At 43.5% G+C, this 18,606-nt stretch overlaps 1 protein-coding gene across 4 annotated transcripts in view; it reads right to left on the bottom strand.

The window, feature by feature from the left end:
- DRC1 (dynein regulatory complex subunit 1) overlaps window positions 1-18,606 on the bottom strand; it is a 51,981-nt gene that overhangs the window by 28,547 nt on the left and 4,828 nt on the right. For 2 of the 4 annotated variants that reach the window (XM_082357046.1, XM_082357045.1), the window contains exons 2-7: window positions 13,201-13,285; window positions 7,660-7,772; window positions 4,444-4,627; window positions 3,182-3,319; window positions 2,080-2,166; window positions 1,367-1,489 (exon numbers count right to left, since the gene is read on the bottom strand). In XM_082357046.1, coding sequence (XP_082213172.1) covers window positions 1,367-1,489; window positions 2,080-2,166; window positions 3,182-3,319; window positions 4,444-4,627; window positions 7,660-7,772; window positions 13,201-13,285 — 730 coding nt within the window. The remainder of the gene's footprint in view (window positions 1-1,366; window positions 1,490-2,079; window positions 2,167-3,181; window positions 3,320-4,443; window positions 4,628-7,659; window positions 7,773-13,200; window positions 13,286-18,606) is intronic. The other 2 variants (XM_082357047.1, XM_082357048.1) reach the window with 2 other exon arrangements.

Below are 18,606 nucleotides of genomic sequence, written 5' to 3' on the forward strand. Positions count from 1 at the left end.
TTGTTTTTTTTTAGGCCTTGCCTTGTGGCTTGCGGGATCCTGGTTCCCCGACCAGGGACTGAACCCAAGGCCACGGCAGTGAGAGCGCCAAGTCCTAACCACTGGACAGCCAGGGAATTCGCTAACGGGGTTTTTTAATTTAACCTCGTTATATAAAGCTACAGGACGAGTTAAGACCTGAAATTCTACCAAAGGCTATGTGGAAAAGCTTTAATCTAACATGTTTTTCTAGATAAAGACTGAAATGAATAGAACATGAACATGCTTGAATATTAAGACACAATTACATTACATCTAAATATAATTAGGGATGATTTTTCTTTTTTTTAACCGATGTTGAAATACAGAATCCTAGGTTTGGAAAGAACTTTAGAAACCAGAAAAATCTAACCTCCTTCCCACTGCAGGAATCCTTCTTCTACACTGAAGACAGACATAGTCATTCAGCCTCTGAATACTTTATGAGATAAAGGACTCTTTGTTCTGTGGGATGACCCTTTTCTGTATTAGACAGTTCTAACTCTGAGGAGGTTCCTTCTGATGGTGAGTCAGAACCTGCCTTACTGCTACGTTCAACCATCAGTCACGGGGCTGTTTGGAATGTTGGGAAGGATACAGGCTACTGAGGCACACAGAACTGGGTTTCAATCCAGGGCTTACCATTTACCAGATAAGTAGCCTTGTCTCTGAGCCTCAGTTTCCTTGTGTATAAAATGCCATTAGTGATTTCTCCCCTTCACGTGACTGTGAGGATTAGAGATACTGTGTGTTAAGTGTCTGGGAGACGGTAGACACCCATTGGATGGTGGCTGTCCTAGCACTGGCCATGTGACACATGTGGCCTACCTGACCCTAGGGACATTTTCCCTTCACCCCACGAAAATGCACAATTCTCTCAACGATCCCTCATGTGCCATGGTTTCCAGACCCCTTCAGCATCTTGGCAGTTTTCCACTGGTTTATTAAAGAAAGCATTCCTCCACGTGTATCCTGTACATGAGCTCCTTCAAATACAATCATTTAAAAGAGAGCAGATAACATGTAAGTACTGGTTCAATGGACTAGCTCTAGAATATTATGGGTGGTTGGACTAGCTCTAGAATATTATGGGTGGTTGGACTAGCTCTAGAATATTATGGGTGGTTGGACTAGCTCTAGAATATTATGGGTGGTTGGACTAGCTCTAGAATATTATGGGTGGTTGGACTAGCTCTAGAATATTATGGGTGGTTGGACTAGCTCTAGAATATTATGGGTGGTTGGACTAGCTCTAGAATATTATGGGTGGAGGCTAAGGGAGAGACAGTCACAGGTGCTCTCTGTCTGCTGAGCAGCCCAGATGCTCTGGGGGAGGAACAAGTCACACCTGCACGTCCTGCTCCAGCTTGATCTTGATCGTGTTGTACTCTTCGCAGTCCCAGATCCTCTGCTTGTTGAGCTGCTTCTCGTGGTCCTCCACTTTCTTGATGCGGTTCATAAGATACTCCAGCTGAAGGCACAGGGAGACAAGGGGAAAGGCAGGTCCCATCCCTGTTCCGACTCTGGAGGGAGTCTGTCTGCCCTCAGAACCCCTAGTGCCCCAAGGCTTTGAACTCCCAGGCTATGGCTTGTATTGCCTAACGGGGTTCTACTCCAGAAACTCTAAGAGGAAGGTAGACCCTGCAGTCAGACATTTGTATTTCTAAAAAAAAAATACCCAGTGGATCTTGGTCATATTATTTCTTTGTTCTTTACATCTCTGAAACAAAGCGATAACCCCACACCCTTTAAAATGTGTCTTAAAACAGCTTTGTGGGCAGCAAATAGCCATGGTTGGGGGAGATACCCAGGAAATGAAGTAGAGAGTGGGAGGACTGTGGAAACCACAGCGGGCTGCACGGGTGGTACTGACCACCACCACAAGAGGGCGCTATCCGCATTCCCCGCTGGTTAACTGGCAGGTGCAGTCAGGGATGTTGGCCACGGCAATCCTCCCCAAGGTCCAAAAAGGCTAGCAAATTCAGCCACAAGAGGAATCACCCCAGACCCTATGGACCACCCTTGACACCCCACCCCCTCCCCCATCGGCCGCCCCTTGACCTCTTTGGCATTGTGAGCCTGCAGGGCCTGCTCCCATTTCTTCTTATTGTTGGTCAGCAGCTCCTCTCGCTCCACCTCAAATGCTTTCTGCGATCAAGAAGGAAAAAGGCTCTTGTGTCTGTTTTAATTAGGCAGGTCCCACAGCATCAAAGAAATCTCAAACAACAGCACCAGCGCCACATTGCCACCCACAAAGTCAAATCTAAATGCAGACTTGCCAAGTTTCATGCAACCAAAGGACTGTGGAATGAGTTGCATGGAAAGTGTTATGAAATCTATGCTTCACACAGACTGTAAGAGGAAACGTGCCAGCTGTCCTGTGTCAACTGGATAAGCGAGGCAGGAAGCTGAGGAAAGGTCAGCGTCTTGCAGTCACAGGGCCAACCCCGGCATGTCTTCAGCCGGGAGTCGGGTTAGAGCATTGCTATGGCTGGGGTTCCCATGAAGCAAAGGCAGCATGGAGCTCACAGAACAGGGGATGGGGTAGACTCAGGAATGCAGAAATGAGTCTGTAATACTCCAAAGAGACAGGCCCCCACCTCTTGGCTCTCTTCCATTTTGGAAATGTCTGTCTCGATCTCAATCCTTAACATTTCATTCAAATCCAGAATATTGGTTCCTGGATCCTGTTTCGCACGCCCCTTTCCTCTCCCTCCATCCCTGACTGTCGTAAACACATCAAATAAATGGCTCACAAATGCCTGTTGCTTCTGGAGCACTAATCTCCCTCCTCCACACCTCTTACCCCTCTTTTATTTTCTTTCCAAGTGCTTATCACACCTGTCAAATTATATACTTAGTAATTTATCTCTATTGTCTAGCTGTCTCCTGCTAGAAAACAGGCTTCATCCAGGACTTTGTCCGTGGTTGTATCACCAGCCCCTGGCACAGTGCTTGCCATTTAGTAGACACTTGCATATTTGTTGGAGGAGTGAATGTATCAATAAGTAAGTGAATGAAACGCTACAGCAGAGACAGCAATGAGGGGACCAAGACGTCTGGGGGCCCTCACTGGGTGGTTAGGCCACAGGCAGCCACCTCCCAGGGGACTCTTCCCAGGGGCCTCCCAGGGGCAGAGGGCAGCTCTCTCGCATGCCATCACCTCGATGTGTTGGAGCTCCTGGCGAAAGGTTTTCATCACATTTTTCACCTGTTCTTCCATCCTCTCCAGGAGCAGGCAGATGTCACCCGACTGTTTCTTCAAATCCTTCACGTACTGGTCATCTTTGGCTTTTAACTCCTAGAGAAGAGCATGTCAAACGTTGGTCATCAACTGAGACAGAAGCCAGAAGTTGCCAGCCACGCCTCACCCCGGGGTGGGGGGGACCCCTCCCATCAGCATCACGCACTAGGAATTATAACTGCACAAAGGGAAGGTGCTTGGGAAAGGCTGGGAGGGCCTGGGAGAAGCACGGTGTCTGGAGGCCATGGGCTCAGCTCGGGGCAAAGCCTCAACGAGCAGCACAGGATCAGACCCCTCGATGACTACTTGCTGCAAATCTCCCTGCAGCCTCCCAGAAAGCCCAGGGTGCTCCAGCCAAGCAATGAATTTCCCGTGTTCCAACATGGGAAAACATCTACTGCAGCCTAAGTTCCATTCCTTGACTAAGCACATAAAACCTGAAACAGCATTTGCTACGACAAGACATCTTTCTATTAGGTAGCCAATAATTCTAAAATGAGTACAAAGCTTTTTCTTCTGGTTAAAAGTGTATTGCCTGACACAACAAGGTCCTACTGTATAGCACGGGGAACTATATTCAATATCCTGTGATAAGCCATAATGGAAAAGAACATGAAAGAGAATGTATATATATGTATAACTGAGTCACTTTGCTGTACAGCAGTAATTAACACAACATTGTAATTCAACCATACTTCAATAAAAAATAAATTTTGAAAAAGTGTATTGGGGCTTCCCTGGTGGCACAGTGGTTGAGAGTCTGCCTGCCAATGCAGGGGACGCGGGTTCGAGCCCTGGTCTGGGAGGATCCCACATGCCGCGGAGCAACTAGGCCCGTGAGCCACAGCTACTGAGCCTGAGCGTCTGGAGCCCGTGCTCCGCAACAAGAGAGGCCGCGATAGTGAGAGGCCCGCGCACCGCGATGAAGAGTGGCCCCCGCTTGCCGCAACTAGAGAAAGCCCTTGCACAGAAACGAAGACCCAACACAGCCATAAATAAATAAATAAAATTAAAAAAAAAAAAAAAAGGAAATCTCCATTCTTAAAAAAAAAAAAAGTGTATTGCCTGAGCTATATCGCATTCTGGGTAATGAAGTAAAGCCTCCGCCTTTCTCCATTCAGGAGAAGCTAACATCCCCCAGCTCCATCCCCGGCAGCCAGGACCGGGGGCCAGGCTCTTGCCTGCTGTAACTCGCTGATCAGCTTGTTCTTATCTTCTATCAGCCCAGCGCAGTGCACCTGCTGGGCGTTGAGCATTTCCCACAGCTCCTGGGGGATTCTCTTCTGTTTGCCCTCCTCCCACTTCATGGTGATCTCTTCAAATTTGTCCTGACTGGTCTTGACCTCGTTCTCCAGCTTTTCAAGTCTGCAAATACAAACAGCCCAGTTCCTGAGGCTGCCTTCCAAGAAAGCAGGCTGGTTCTCTAGGGTCTGTAAAACAGGCCCGGGTACCCAGCTCTGCCTGAAAACCAAACCGGGCTCTGAGAAATCTTCTTTTAGTTTAATGCTTGACTCTAAGTAACTGAGACCGAATAAACAAAGTGACACATAACAAAAATGGATCAACATTAAGGCTGTACACACACACACACACACACACACACACACACACAGATCAAGAGTCAATTTGTCACATACTTCTGAGTAAGATGGTGACACACAATAGTTAAGCACTTGGTCACAAGTCCCATAGCTTGTGTTCAAATACTGATTTTGCTACTTGGCTCTCAACTTTAGAGAAATTGCTTAACTTCTGCAGGCCCCATTTTTCTCATCTGTAGAATAGAGAGGATGAAAGGATCAATTGTTGACTTTAAAAAATGCACAACGTGAGAGTTGCGAGTTAAGTTTTATTTGGGGCAAAATGAGGACTGCAGCCCGGGAGACAGAGTTTCAGATAACTCTGAGAAACTGCTCCGAGGAGGCGCTGGGAGGAGCCAGGATAAACAGGAGTTTTGCAGGTAGTTGGGAATGTCAAAAGATTATTGTTAAAGGAAACCAGATATCTCAAGTTAAGGTATTTAGCGCTTTTCTATGTATGGGAAGATGCAAGAGTCTGGGCTCACTCAAATCATTCCTTTGATATGCACCTCAGCTATCTGGGGCCAGTATCCTGTATTTTCACATCCTGAGTTTCCTCAGGGCTCACTGCAGGGAGTGGCTGCAGTCTGATGGCTGCTAGATGGCAGGTATTCTTTTCAACCCTGAGTCTCCTCAGGGCTCACTGGCTTACGCTGGAGGGCTGCAATCGTTGATGACTGTGACATCCTTTGTTTATTGATATGGCAGGAAATATTCCATTTATAAATATTCCATTCCATTTATAAATATTCCACTTATCACTACCTTCCTATGGCTGTTGTCAGGATTAAATAACATTATTCCCAGCACAGTAGTCACTTAACAAATGGCACTCATTATTTTTTACTGTTGACATGACCTCAACTGTCTGGCCATTCCTCTCCCAAATTATCAATAAATGACCAGTGGAACATACAAAAAGGAAAACTCCACCATTAGTAATGGAAAATAGAGATGATCTCCCAGAATTCCAGAAATTCCAAAGAAACCATGTGATGGAGAACACTGAGGATGGGGCTGGATAGAAGGAGGTATTAAGGCTGAGATGTGAGGCCCCTTCTGCGAACAGGGGCCAGGACATATGCCTGCGACCCTCTCCCAACTGTCCTTCTATGAGACAGACTCCAAACGAGGGTTCAAACTCCCTTAAGGACAAGAATCACAACATAATTATCTTACGATCCCCTCTCTCCTTCCCACCTTCCAAGCTAGGGCACATAGTACATCTTATAATTCAATTAACTTTTTTTTCTAAAAAATGAGAAACAGCTGTCAGATTATCTTTCCAGAACCCACATTTATCTTGTAACTCTGCCACTCGCGACCTTGCATTTTTCCTCAGTGGCTGCAGGAGAAGCCTAACTCCTCAACGGGGCCCTCAGGGAGTTTCTGCAGCTGTCCCTGCCAATTCAGTCCCTGGTTCAGGCCATGACAGGCAGTGGGAAGTTTCAAGAATAAATTATATCTTGATGACACTGGTAAGGTTGCTGGTGGGGAGAACTACTTATGTTGAACAACTGAAAATATTGTTGTTAAAATTGTACTGTGGGGACTTCTCTGGTGGCGCAGTGGTTAAGAATCTACCTGCCAATGCAGGGGACACGGGTTCGAGCCCTGGTCCGGGGAGATCCCACATGCTGCGGAGCAACTAAGCCTGAGCGCCGCAACTACTGAGCCTGCGCTCTAGAGCCCGTGAGCCACAACTACTGAGCCCGCATGTCACAACTACTGAAGCCTGCGCGCCTAGAGCCCGTGCTTCGTGACAAGAGAAGCCACCTCAGTGAGAAGCCTGCGCACCGCAACGAAGAACCAAGGCAGCCAAAAATACATAAATAAAAATCAATCAATCAAAAAAAAATTGTACTGTGTATGTACCTACTGAGATGAGCAAAATGGCCCCATGGGCTGTTCTTGTAATTGGACTATAGGTAGGAAATTAATTGAAGAACAAGCCAAAGGAAGAGATTACATGAGAACCTCTGTTCCTGCTGCTATCGGTCCTCTGTGGGCAAACAAAACTTAGAAGTTGACTGCTAAGCAGCTTACGCCTGCCTCCGTCGGGCAAGCTGAGCCCTAGGAGATGGGTGCGCCCACAGCCTGCCTGCCAAGGCCTGGAGCTGAGGGTCAGCCATGGGACCCCATCGTCCCTCTGACCCTCTGTCCTTCCAGGCATGGAGTCTTTACCATTCTTTAACACGCTGTTACATTTGTACGTAGTGTTTATGGGTCTGGTTGCTATGATTAACTTAAACCCAGAACAGCCTAATGTACCTCCTCAGCCTCGTCTCTTTTCTTCCACCACCCCCCATACATCCCTCACTCTCATGCCATTCCCAAACATCATGCAATCTCAGGCCTCTGCCCAAGTTGCTCCTAAAATGCCCATTCCTTGACTCCAACTCCTCTTCATCCCTTATGGCCCAATTCAAATATCACTTTGCCTGGAAAGTTTTCTCTAATCTCTCCAGAGAGAATTAAAGGCCTCCTCATATGTGTTTCCACGACTCTTATACATACCTTTAACACAAATCATGGTTGGGCGTTTGCACATCTGGCTCTACTAGACTGTGAACATCAAGAGCAGAGGCCGTGTCCACTCCTCTTTGTACCCAAAGGGCTTGGTACACATTAGGAAGGTAATACTTGAGGAAGGAGGAGGGAAGCAATGAGGGAGGGAGGGAGGGAAGGAAAGAAAGAAGGAGGGAGGATTCGTAAGGGGCAAGAAGTGGATTCTACTAGACTAGGTTTGACAAAGACAGGGAGAATTTGAGGACCCAGAGAGGAGATACTTCACTGCAGAGCCAGGGGGGTCCTCACCTCTGACGCTTTATCTCCTCTTCCTCGACTCTCCTGTGGATCTCTCTGATATCTGCAGCTACCTGGATATTTGTCACCAACTCAGTGCCACAGAGCAGCAGTTTAGCCAATTTCTGAAAACAAATAAGAATTTATAAAGTTAGAAACATTTGCACAACTGTCTGTAGGTGTTCAAACCAACCAAGCAGGAATTAAAAGCTACCTTAAGGGACTTCCCTGGTGGTCCAGTGGTAAAGAATCTGCCTTCCAACACTGGGGACGTGGGTTCGATCCCCGATCGGGGAACTGAGATCCCACATGCCGCGGAGAAACTAAGCTCGTGCGCCTGAACTAGAGAGCCCGCGTGCTGCAAACTACAGAGCCCATGCGCTCTGGAGCCCGCGCCACAGCTAGAGAGAGAAAACCCACATGCCACAACTAGAGAGAAGCCCACGTGCCGCAACTAAGACCTGACACAGGCAAAAATAAATAAATTAAAAAATAAAAATAAAAAATAAAGATTAAAAAAAAACTACCTTAAGACTTTAAAGCGTAACATCTACTTAGCAACCTGTTTCCATCAGGACACTTGTGATGTGGTGTTACAGCTTACAATTCAATAGCACTCTGCAATTCTGGATGTACTTCAGTTTATTCTCGTTAAAGGAGGGACCAGCCTATGAGTACGTGGGCATCCGCTCTGAGTACCTCTCAGCACTTTCCCCAGCAGGCCTCCAAGTGACTGACACTGCCAGGGTCCTTTCTAAGAATCTCAGTTGGGGATGTGAGACACATAATAATAGTTGTCCTCCAATGTCCACTTCCCCCTCTTCTTTTAATAACAGAACACCCAAATTTTAGCTAGGCATTTGACCTCCCAAAATAGATACATCTCCCAACCTCCCTTGCAGCTAGAATGCAATCTGACCAATAACACATGAGCAGAAGTGTATGTGCCACTTCTGAATTGTGCCTTGAAGGGGAAAGGTGTGCCCTCTGCTGCCCCCTTTTTCTCTGTCTCCCAGGCTGGCATGTGATGCTAAAGTATGATGTGGTGAGCAGACGAAGGCAACCTAAGCAAGGGTGGAAGGAGGTGAGTTTCCCAATCTCAAAGGAACCCCCATACCAGCCCTGGACTATTTCTGCTCTGAACTATTTATTAAGTGAACCAGAGAAATAAGCTTCTACCTTGTTTAAGCTAATGTTACGTGGAACCTCTTGCTATAGGTGTTCTAATACAGGAGAGAAAGGTAGCCGACTGCACTGCCCCCTCCCTCAAAGGCCCAGGAATTTTGCTACTGGTACCCCCCCTTCTCAATTCCTCTTCGTAAATATCACATGCAGTACCTTCCCTCCTGAACTTTTGGTGATATCATGATTTCAAGATGATAAACCCTCTCAAAAAAAGTTCAAGTATCCTTAGGTTATGCCTGAGTTTTTCCAAGTCTGTTTTGGAATTTACAAATTTTTCAACTCTCAAATCATTTCTGAGCTAGGAACTTATAAATATCTCTGCTCCAGGGAGTCACTGAAATGATCAGAGACTCTATTTCATCTCATTCTTCTAAGGAAATTTTGAAATACAGTTTTAATGAATACAGAACTGAACCTCCACCCAGCTATCCAGGGTACTCCAGGCTTTTTTTAAACAGCTGCAGCTTTATCACTTGTGCCAAACGGTTTTACATGCATAAGGAAGCAATGGCTTTCCTGTAGTTTTGAGCAATTTTCTATTTTCTACTCAGACAACGCGAACATCAGAAATTTCGGAATCAAGTATTTAAGTCTCAAAGTAAAACTGAAAATGTTACCATCAGATTAACAGACACACCCCTAACATTTTTGAGACCCAGGGTGAGAGTTTAAGTGAAGGTCCACATACCATATATTGAAATATTTAAAAATATAATTCAGTGTAATAAACCACTAAATATGTTCTATCCACCTACCTTGGCACCTTCATAACAATTTATAAGTCCTAGTTTGAATTCAGACTACATATCAGAGTTCCTTTCAGAACTTGGTGGCTAAGGGACAGCCAGTCTCTGGCCACCAGCCTGGAGCCCACCCCATTCTCTTCACACTCCTAGCTCCGTCCTTCAGATGCAGTCATGTGAATTTCCCAGACCACACGTGTGAGCTCCATCTAAACCCCTGGTCATCCCTGAGGCCTTGTTTGCCCTGAGCAGGACAGACCCTGGGAAGAGGCCCATGCAGGCCTTGAAAGTGGGTTCAGAACTATTTGGGCAGGGAATTTGGAGTTCTGTGACACTCAGAGAGTGATCTAATGGGGGCACTTGGGCTCTGAGTAGACTTGAGGCAAGTCCACTTGAGGGGGTGCATCCAGAGGAGGGCCAGAACAAGACACAGGACCCTCCTCATTACCACTTTTATTCAATGGGCTAGAGGGCCTATCTAGTGCAATAAGGCAAGAAAAAAATTTTTAAGGTATCAAAATTGAACAGGAAAAGATAAAACTGTCATTTTCAGATGATTATATATGTAAAACAAACAAACAAACAAAAATAACCTACAGGTAAACTATTAGAATTAACAAATGAATTTGACCAGGTTGCTGGATATCAGATCAATATATAAAAACCAATTGTACTTTTATATAATCAACAATGAACAATTATAACTTCAAGAAGAAGTATAGGGACTTCCCTGGTGGTGCAGTGGTTAAGAATCCGCCTGCCACATCATCAGAAAATCTACAAACAACAAATGCTGGACAGGGTGTGGAGAAAAGGGAACCTTCTTGCACTGTTGGTGGGAATGTAAATTGATACAGCCACTATGGAGAACAATATGGAGGTTCCTTAAAAAACTAAAAATAGAATTACCATATGACCCAGCAATCCCACTGCTGGGCATATACCCAGAGAAAACCGTAATTCAAAAAGACACATGCACCCCGATGCTCATTGCAGCACTATTTACAATAGCCAGGTCATGGAAGCAACCTAAATGCCCATTGACAGACGAATGGATAAAGAAGTTGTGGTACATATATACAATGGAATATTACTCAGCCATAAAAAGGAATGAAATTGAGTCATTTGTTGAGACGTGGATGGATCTAGAGACTGTCATACAGAGTGAAGTAAGTCAGAAAGAGAAAAACAAATATCGTATATTAACGCATGTATGTGGAACCTAGAAAAATGGTACAGATGAGCCGGTTTGCAGGGCAGAAGTTGAGACACAGATGTAGAGAACAAACGTATGGACACCAAGGGGGGAAAACTGCGGTGGGGTGGGGATGGTGGTGTGCTGAATTGGGCGATTGGGATTGACATGTATACAGTGATGTGTATAAAATTGGTGACTGATTAAAAAAAAAAAAAGAATCCGCCTGCCAACACAGGGACAAGGGTTCGATCCCTGGTCCAGGAAGATCCCACATGCCACGGAGCAACTAAGCCCATGCGCCACAACTACTGAGCCCTCGTGCCACAACTACTGAAGCCCGCACTCCCTAGGGCCTGTACTCCGCAACAAGAAGCCACCGCAATGAGAAGCCCAGGCACCACAACGAAGAGTAGACCCCGCTCACTGCAACTAGAGAAAGCCCGCACGCAGCAGTGAAGACCCAATGCAGCCAAAAATAAATAATAATTAAAAAAAGAAAAAGTATAAAACATTGCTGAGGGAAATTAAAGAATACTTAAATAAAAGGAGGGATAATTTATCCTCACAGATTATAAATCTCTATATTGGTAAGATATTAATTTTTTCCCAAATTGATCTATAGATTCAATCCAATCTCAATTAAAATCCCAGCTGCTTTTTTTTGGTGAAAATTGAGAAGCTAATTCTAAAATTTATATGGAAATACAAAGGGTCAAGAACAGCCAAGACCATCTTGAAGAAGCACAAAGTTGGAGGACTTACCCTACCAGATATCAAGGCCTGTCATGCAGCTACAGTAATTAAAATAGTGTGGAATTGGCATAAAGACAACTGACCAATGGAACAGAATAGAGAATCTAGAAACAAACAAGTATGCTCACCTGATTTGCAACAACGGTGCATTGCAAAGCAAAGGGGAAAGGATGATCTTCTCTCTAAATGGTGCTGGGTTAATTAAAGATCCATTTAGAAAACAATGAACCTTGAGCCCTACTTTTACACCACACACAAAAATGGATTCCAGATCCATTTGGGTCTAGATTGTAGACCAAAATGTAAACAGTAGAATGATGAGGCTTCTAGAAGAAAACATGGAAGAATATCTTTATAAAGTTGGAGTAGATCAAGATTAAACAGGAAACAAAAAGAATTATCATTTTAAAAAATGATTGATAAGGTTCAGGACAGGGGCCCCTCCTGCCCAGGTCTTAGGGCAGAACTGGTTGTTAATACCTTGATATTGAGAAAGGTAGCATTTTCTTTATACATTTCTCTTCAATGCCAACACTCTTCGCGATTTAAGTCCTAAGTGAAAGGAACCTGGGAAAGCTGCTGATGAAAACAACATTATCTCTCTGGTTTTACACTCAATTTTACACTCTAAAATTGAAAATATAATGAACTGTATATCAGTATTTTCAGGATTATAGCAGTATCTACTACAACAGTATTTTCAAGATTTTATATAATACCCTTTTTATCCTACACAGAAACACTCAGAGATCACCAACCTTTAGATGAAGTACCCTAAGTATAAAGAGGTGATCTGGAACAAGAATCCATAATAGTTCAATATTCTTTCCACTACAATAAAATATTTTATCCTTGATCCAGTACAGCACAGGTTATTCAATTATTGCTAGATACCTCTATGCTCTATAATAATATTTCAGTAATTTGAATATTTTTTTCTCCCAGTAAATACACTTCAATTTCTGCTAGGAGTGATCTCTCTTCTCCACTTTTATAAATCCCATTTAACTTTTCTAAGACCCAGCTCAAATCCCACTTTTCTCCGTGGAACCTTCCCTGACCAGGCCGTCTCCGTGAGCTCTTTCCCATACCTCAACGCCCACGGTGTCACTGTGCATGCAATTAATTAAGTAAACGCGGCACTGTGCCAGTTCCGGCGCGCTGCTTTGAACTACTGTTTATCCCTCCTGCGCCTCTCGCTCCAAGTCCTTTATTCATGTCTCAGGAGCCCTGTCATCGCCACGGGAGAGCGATCAAAGACTTCCTTTTAGAGTTTATTGGGTACAAGCTCTGCCCTACTCCACAGCTACACCAAGAGGCCCTCGCTCTTCTAGAACTTACAGTTCCACTGAGGACACCGCACGCACACACATCTTCAAAAAGTCATACAAGGCAGAAAAGTATCTAAAATGAAATGAATGGTACAGACGGGAAGTTAAAGAGTTCAACCTGCACCGAGGAGGAATTCGTGGAAGAGTTGGGACGTGAGATGGTCTTGACGTCTGTGAAGGCAGCCTGAGGAAAGGAGAGGGGAAAGGGGGAGGAGAGAGGACAGGAGGGAAGAAGAGGGGAGGGGCGGGGCTTGGCATTGCAGCCCCCCAAAAGCACAGCACAGGAAGAGCAAAGCCCCAGTCCTACAGGACACTCGCGACCCATTTACTCCCCAGTTCCTACCAGTCTGCTTTCTTCTTTCTGTTTGTAGCTCTTGCTTTGATCTTCCTCACTCTCCTTCCCATCTAAATATTCTCCAAGCGCTTCCCTGTGATGGAAAACAGTAGAGAAACTGAAGTTACTTCTAGTACTTAGAGTCTATATTTTTAAATTTCATAGTACATCACAGTATATACAAAAATATGTTCTATATGGATAAAAATTTGAATACTAAAAAAACACAATCGTAAAAACACTAGAATTAAATACAGGCGAGAACCTCTATTAGAGTAAGATCAAAGTTAGAAAAAAAAAAAGAGTGAAAGGTTTTACTTCCTAAAATTTAAACATTTTGGGAGTTCCCTGGTGGTCCAATGGTTAGGACTCAGCCCTTTCACTGCCTTGGGCTGCGGTTCAATCCCTGGTGGGGGAACTAAGATCCCACAAGCCACGTGTTGTGGCCAAAAAAAATTAAACATTTTATCCTTGAAAGTCAAGGGATAAACTGGTAAAAGATATTTGACAAACTTCTGCTCTAAAATAGAATGGGATCCTTCAAATCCGTACAGAAAAGACAAAATACCATTAACACAACATTGTAAATCAACTATACTTAAATTTTGAAAAGTTAAATTAATTTTTTTAAAAGACAAAATACCAAATAGGAAAATTGGCAAAGGATGTGAACAAGCAGTTTACAGAAGAAATACAAATGGCAATAGACATTTGAAGATATGTTCAACTTCACATATTACCAGAGAAATGAAATTGAAAACGCTGTGAGGTATCCTCATTCTCCTATCAAGAGAAAAGATTTAAAAGTTGATAGTATCTGGTGGGGCAGAGGGTGTGGGTGACCATTGGTTCATACTCCATGGTTGGGAATGTGAAAGGTCACAACCCAACCAAAAGGTAATTTGGCAAGACTTTTCCAAAACTTACACGGGCCTCCTGTCTGACTGAACCTTTACGAACTTTCCACAGAAAGCTTTCACAAGTTCACAAAGAAATATGCACAAGAATGATTACTGCAGCACTCTCTCTACTAGCAGGAATGTGGAAACATTCTACATACATATTAATAGTTGCCTGTTTAAATAACTTGTGAGACAACAACACAAGAAAATATATTGTAGCCTATTAAAAAAAAAAATGATGTGCTATCTAGCAGCACAGAAAGATGTCCACAATATGTAAGTAAAAAGAGCCAGCTGTAGAACAATATGTAAAGTATAATATAGATTTTCTTCTTAAAATAGGCTTATATACATATGCACAGGAAAAATCTTGGAAGGATTTATGACAAACAGATGACAGTAATTATTTAAGGAAAGAGAACTTTACTGAGGACTTATAGTTTCTACATTTTTCTATTGCATGAATTTTATAAATAGCACATATGTGTGTATGTGTTAATCAGAAAATAAGACCAAAGATGACGGGGGAAAGATAAGGTTCCAGATTCTGGGCTTCTTTGGAGGAGGCATGGGGGAATGACCCCACCAATACCCACCCCACTTACATCGTGGAGGTCCGCTCTCTCCTCTGGCACACAGCGGCCATGAGGATTCCCAGTTCTGCCTTAAGAAAAATGAAACCATCATCTTATGGCTTCAACCATGGTGAAACAAGCAAATCCCTTTCTTGACTCTTCATTCTTTCTTGACTTTTTCTCTCCCTGACTTCCATCTCCCTTCCCTTTGTTTAAAGGTCAGCACAGCCCTACATCGTGCTACACCATTTTTGAGAGCTGGAATTGAGTTAGCACCCCTCACCCCACTCCCAGTCCAACTGAAACTCTTTTTTCTTGTCATTTCATTCACTTCCATACTCTTATTGAACCTACTCATTGCCCTTACAGAGAAAACGATTTGTTTCATTCTACTCAGGGCTTCAGATATTGCCAAGCTAATGGTTCTCATTACCATCCAAAACACACTCATTCACCTGACTTTCTACTTTGACCACCAATTAATTACCACCTCTGTCTAAATAATCCTTCCAACTACTTCCGGGAGCAAAGACCTGTGCTTCAGAAAGAAAAATAACTATGCTACACATTCTTATCATCTAGTTTCAGCTTTAATCCCATTGCTGCCTTTTACTGATCATTTCTGACTGCCTAGCACCGCACTGTCCAATAGCCACTAACCACATGTGGCTACTGAGCACTTGAAATGTGGCTGATCCAAACTGAAATGTGCTATGAGTGTAAAATATGAACTAGATGGATTTTGAAGACTTTCAACAAAAAAACGCAAAATATCTCAATATGATTTATACTGATTACATGTTAAAATAATATTTTTATATAGTGAGTTCAACAAAATAAATTACAAAATTTAATTTCACCTGTTCTATTTTTTTAATGTGGATGCTAATTTACGTATTGTATTTCTCTTGGTCGGTGCTGACCTATCATATTCCCTAAAGTTGCCATCCCAGACTTCTCTCTCCTCAGGTTTGAGCTGGATCCCTCTTTTGGGAAACTGCTTCCCCACCACTGCCACCCATATGGTCTCAATGGGAGCTACCATCTTGAATAACCATACCTCCAGACACGTCAGAGACCTTTCTCAGGACTTACAAAATTGAAACGTAATTGATTGTTTGGCTGGGTTTAGAGCTCCAGGTTGAAAATCATTTTTCTTCAGAACTTTGAGGGCATTGCTCATTGTCTTCTGGTGTCCACTGTGGCTATTTACGAAACCAGATGTCATCCTGTTTCTTAATTCTTTCTTTGTACATGAGAGTTGTCATTACTGTTGGCATCGTTGTTCACTCTGGAAGCTTGTAGGGCCCTTCTTTTGGTTCTTGGTGTTCTGAACATGCTCAGTGGTGTGCCTGGGGTGGGTCTACTTTCATTCATTGTGCTGGCAGGTGGTCCCTTTCAACCAGGGTACTCATGATCTTCAGTTCTGAGAAATGTTCTTGAATTCTTTCAGTGATCATTTCCACCCTTCTGTTTACTCTCTCCTTTCTTTCTGGATCTAGAAAGGAGATACTAGATCTCCTGGACTAGTCCTCTAATTTTTAAAAAATCTTTTTCTCTACTAGTTTCTATCTTTTTTCCTTTTTGTTCTATCTCCCAGGCAATTCCATTACCTTTACTTCCCAACCCTTCTACTGTTTCCCATTTCGACCTTATTTTTAATTTCCAAGAGCTCTGTTTTGATCTCTAGATTATTTTAATAGCATCCTATTCTTGTTTCATGTTTGCAATTATCTTTTCTTTTTTCTCTGAGGATCCTTTTTTTTTTTAAATTTTATTTATTTTTGGCTGCGTTGGGTCTTCATTGCGGTGTGCGGGCTTCTCATTCCGGTGGCTTCTCTTGTTGCAGAGCACAGGCTCTAGGTGCGCAGGCTTCAGTAGTTGTGGTGCACGGGCTCTAGAGCACAGGCTCAGTAGTTGTGGTGCACGGGCTCTAGAGCACAGGCTCAGTAGTTGTGGCACACAGGCTTAGTTGCTCCACGGCATGTGGGATCTTCCCGGACCAGGGATCGAACCTGTGTCTACTGCATTAACAGGCGGATTCTTTTTTTCTTTTTTTAACATCTTTATTGGAGTATAATTGCTTTACATTGTTGTGTTAGTTTCTGCTGTATAACAAAGTGAATCAGCTATACATATACATATATCCCCATATCCTCTGCCTCTTGCATCTCCCTCCCTCTCTCCCTGTCCCACCCCTCTAAGTGGTCACAAAGCACCAAGTTGATCTCCCTGTGCTATGCAGCTGCTTCCCACTAGCTAGCTATTTCACATTTGGTAGTGTATATATGTCAATGCCACTCTCTCACTTCCCAGCTTACCCTTCCCCCTCCCCATGTCCTCAAGTCCATTATCTACGCCGGCATCTTTATTCCTGTCCTGCTCCTAGGTTCTTCAGAACCATTTTTTTTTTTTTTTAAGATTCCATACATATGTGTTAGCATACAGTATTTGTTTTTCTCTTTCTGACTTACTTCACTCTGTATGACAGACTCAAGGTCCATCCACCTCACTACAAATAACTCAGTTTCATTTCTTTTTATGGCTGAGTAATATTCCATTGTATATATAGGTCACATCTTCTTTATCCATTCATCTGTCGATGGACACTTAGGTTGCTTCCATGTCCTGGCTATTGTAAATAGAGCTGCAATGAACATTGTGGTACATGACTCTTTTTGAATTATGGTTTTCTCAGGGTGTATGCCCAGTAGTGGGATTGCTGGGTAGTATGGTAGTTCTATTTTTAGTTTTTTAAGGAACCTCCATACTGTTCTCCATAGTGGCTCTATCAATTTACATTCCCACCAACAGTGCAAGAGGGTTCCCTTTTCTCCACACCCTCTCCAGCATTTATTGTTTGTAGATTTTTTGATGACGGCCATTCTGACTGGTGTGAGGTGATACCTCATTGTAGTTTTGATTTGCATTTCTCTAATGATTAGCGATGTTGAGCATTCTTTCATGTGTTTGTTGGTGATCTGTATATCTTCTTCTGAGGATCTTAATGACTGTCATTTTTTCCTTTTTTCTTTCTTTTCTCTTTTTTTAAATTTTTCGGCGGTGCTGCACAGCATGCGAGATCTTAGTTCCCCGACCAGGGATCGAACCCTGCATTGGAAGCGTGGAGTCTTAACCACTGGACTGCCACAGAAGTCCCTGTCTTTCTTTTTTAATTGAAGTAAAATTGGTATATAACATTATATAAGTTTCAAGTGTACTTAAAGATAGTCTTTTCGTTGTGTTTTGTTGTTTTCTTCCTACATGGTCTCAATTTCCTCTAAGTTGCTTTTTTCTGTTTATTCATTTTGGTGTCTACCTTTCACCGTAAAGACTTTCTTCAGACATCTCGAAATCCTTGGCTACCTTTCCATGCTAAGACGAAAAATCTTATGAAAGTGCTGAGTGCAAGGGTGTGGTATAACAGCTGTGAACTTCAGTGCAGGACAATCTACCTGAACCATTTCCTGGGCAAACTTGATTTCAGTGTCTTCAAGTCCCTCCTTCTGGGCCGGTCAGATTCTGCAGAGAGATTTCTCCAGTCTCCTGCCTGCAACGGGCAGGTCCTGCCCGCATTCCAGGAACGGGGAGGTGGAGGCGCTCAGCTCCAGTGTGCACGTGTCCGTGGAATCCCCTTGCTTTTAGTACCATGTCCTTGCCTCCTCTCTGCCAGCATCCCCCAAATCATGCATCCTCCATTTTACTTTCTCCAAACCTCCGGTCAACTGTGCAAAGTGGGAGAAAGGTTCTTGACATCTATTAATTTTCCAATCAATTCTCCTTATTTTAGTTCCCTCTTCACCCCTATCCAGATAAACCTGATGCTGCCTTTTGGAGATTTATTGCAGAGGAAATCAAGGGGGCTCTCAGTTTTCCTCACTACTAGTTTATATTTCCATATTCTTGAATCTGCTAAGCCATTTACCATCTGTCTATAT

Source organism: Balaenoptera borealis (assembly GCF_965194805.1).
Source record: "Balaenoptera borealis genome assembly, chromosome: 15".
NCBI lineage: Eukaryota > Metazoa > Chordata > Mammalia > Artiodactyla > Balaenopteridae > Balaenoptera > Balaenoptera borealis.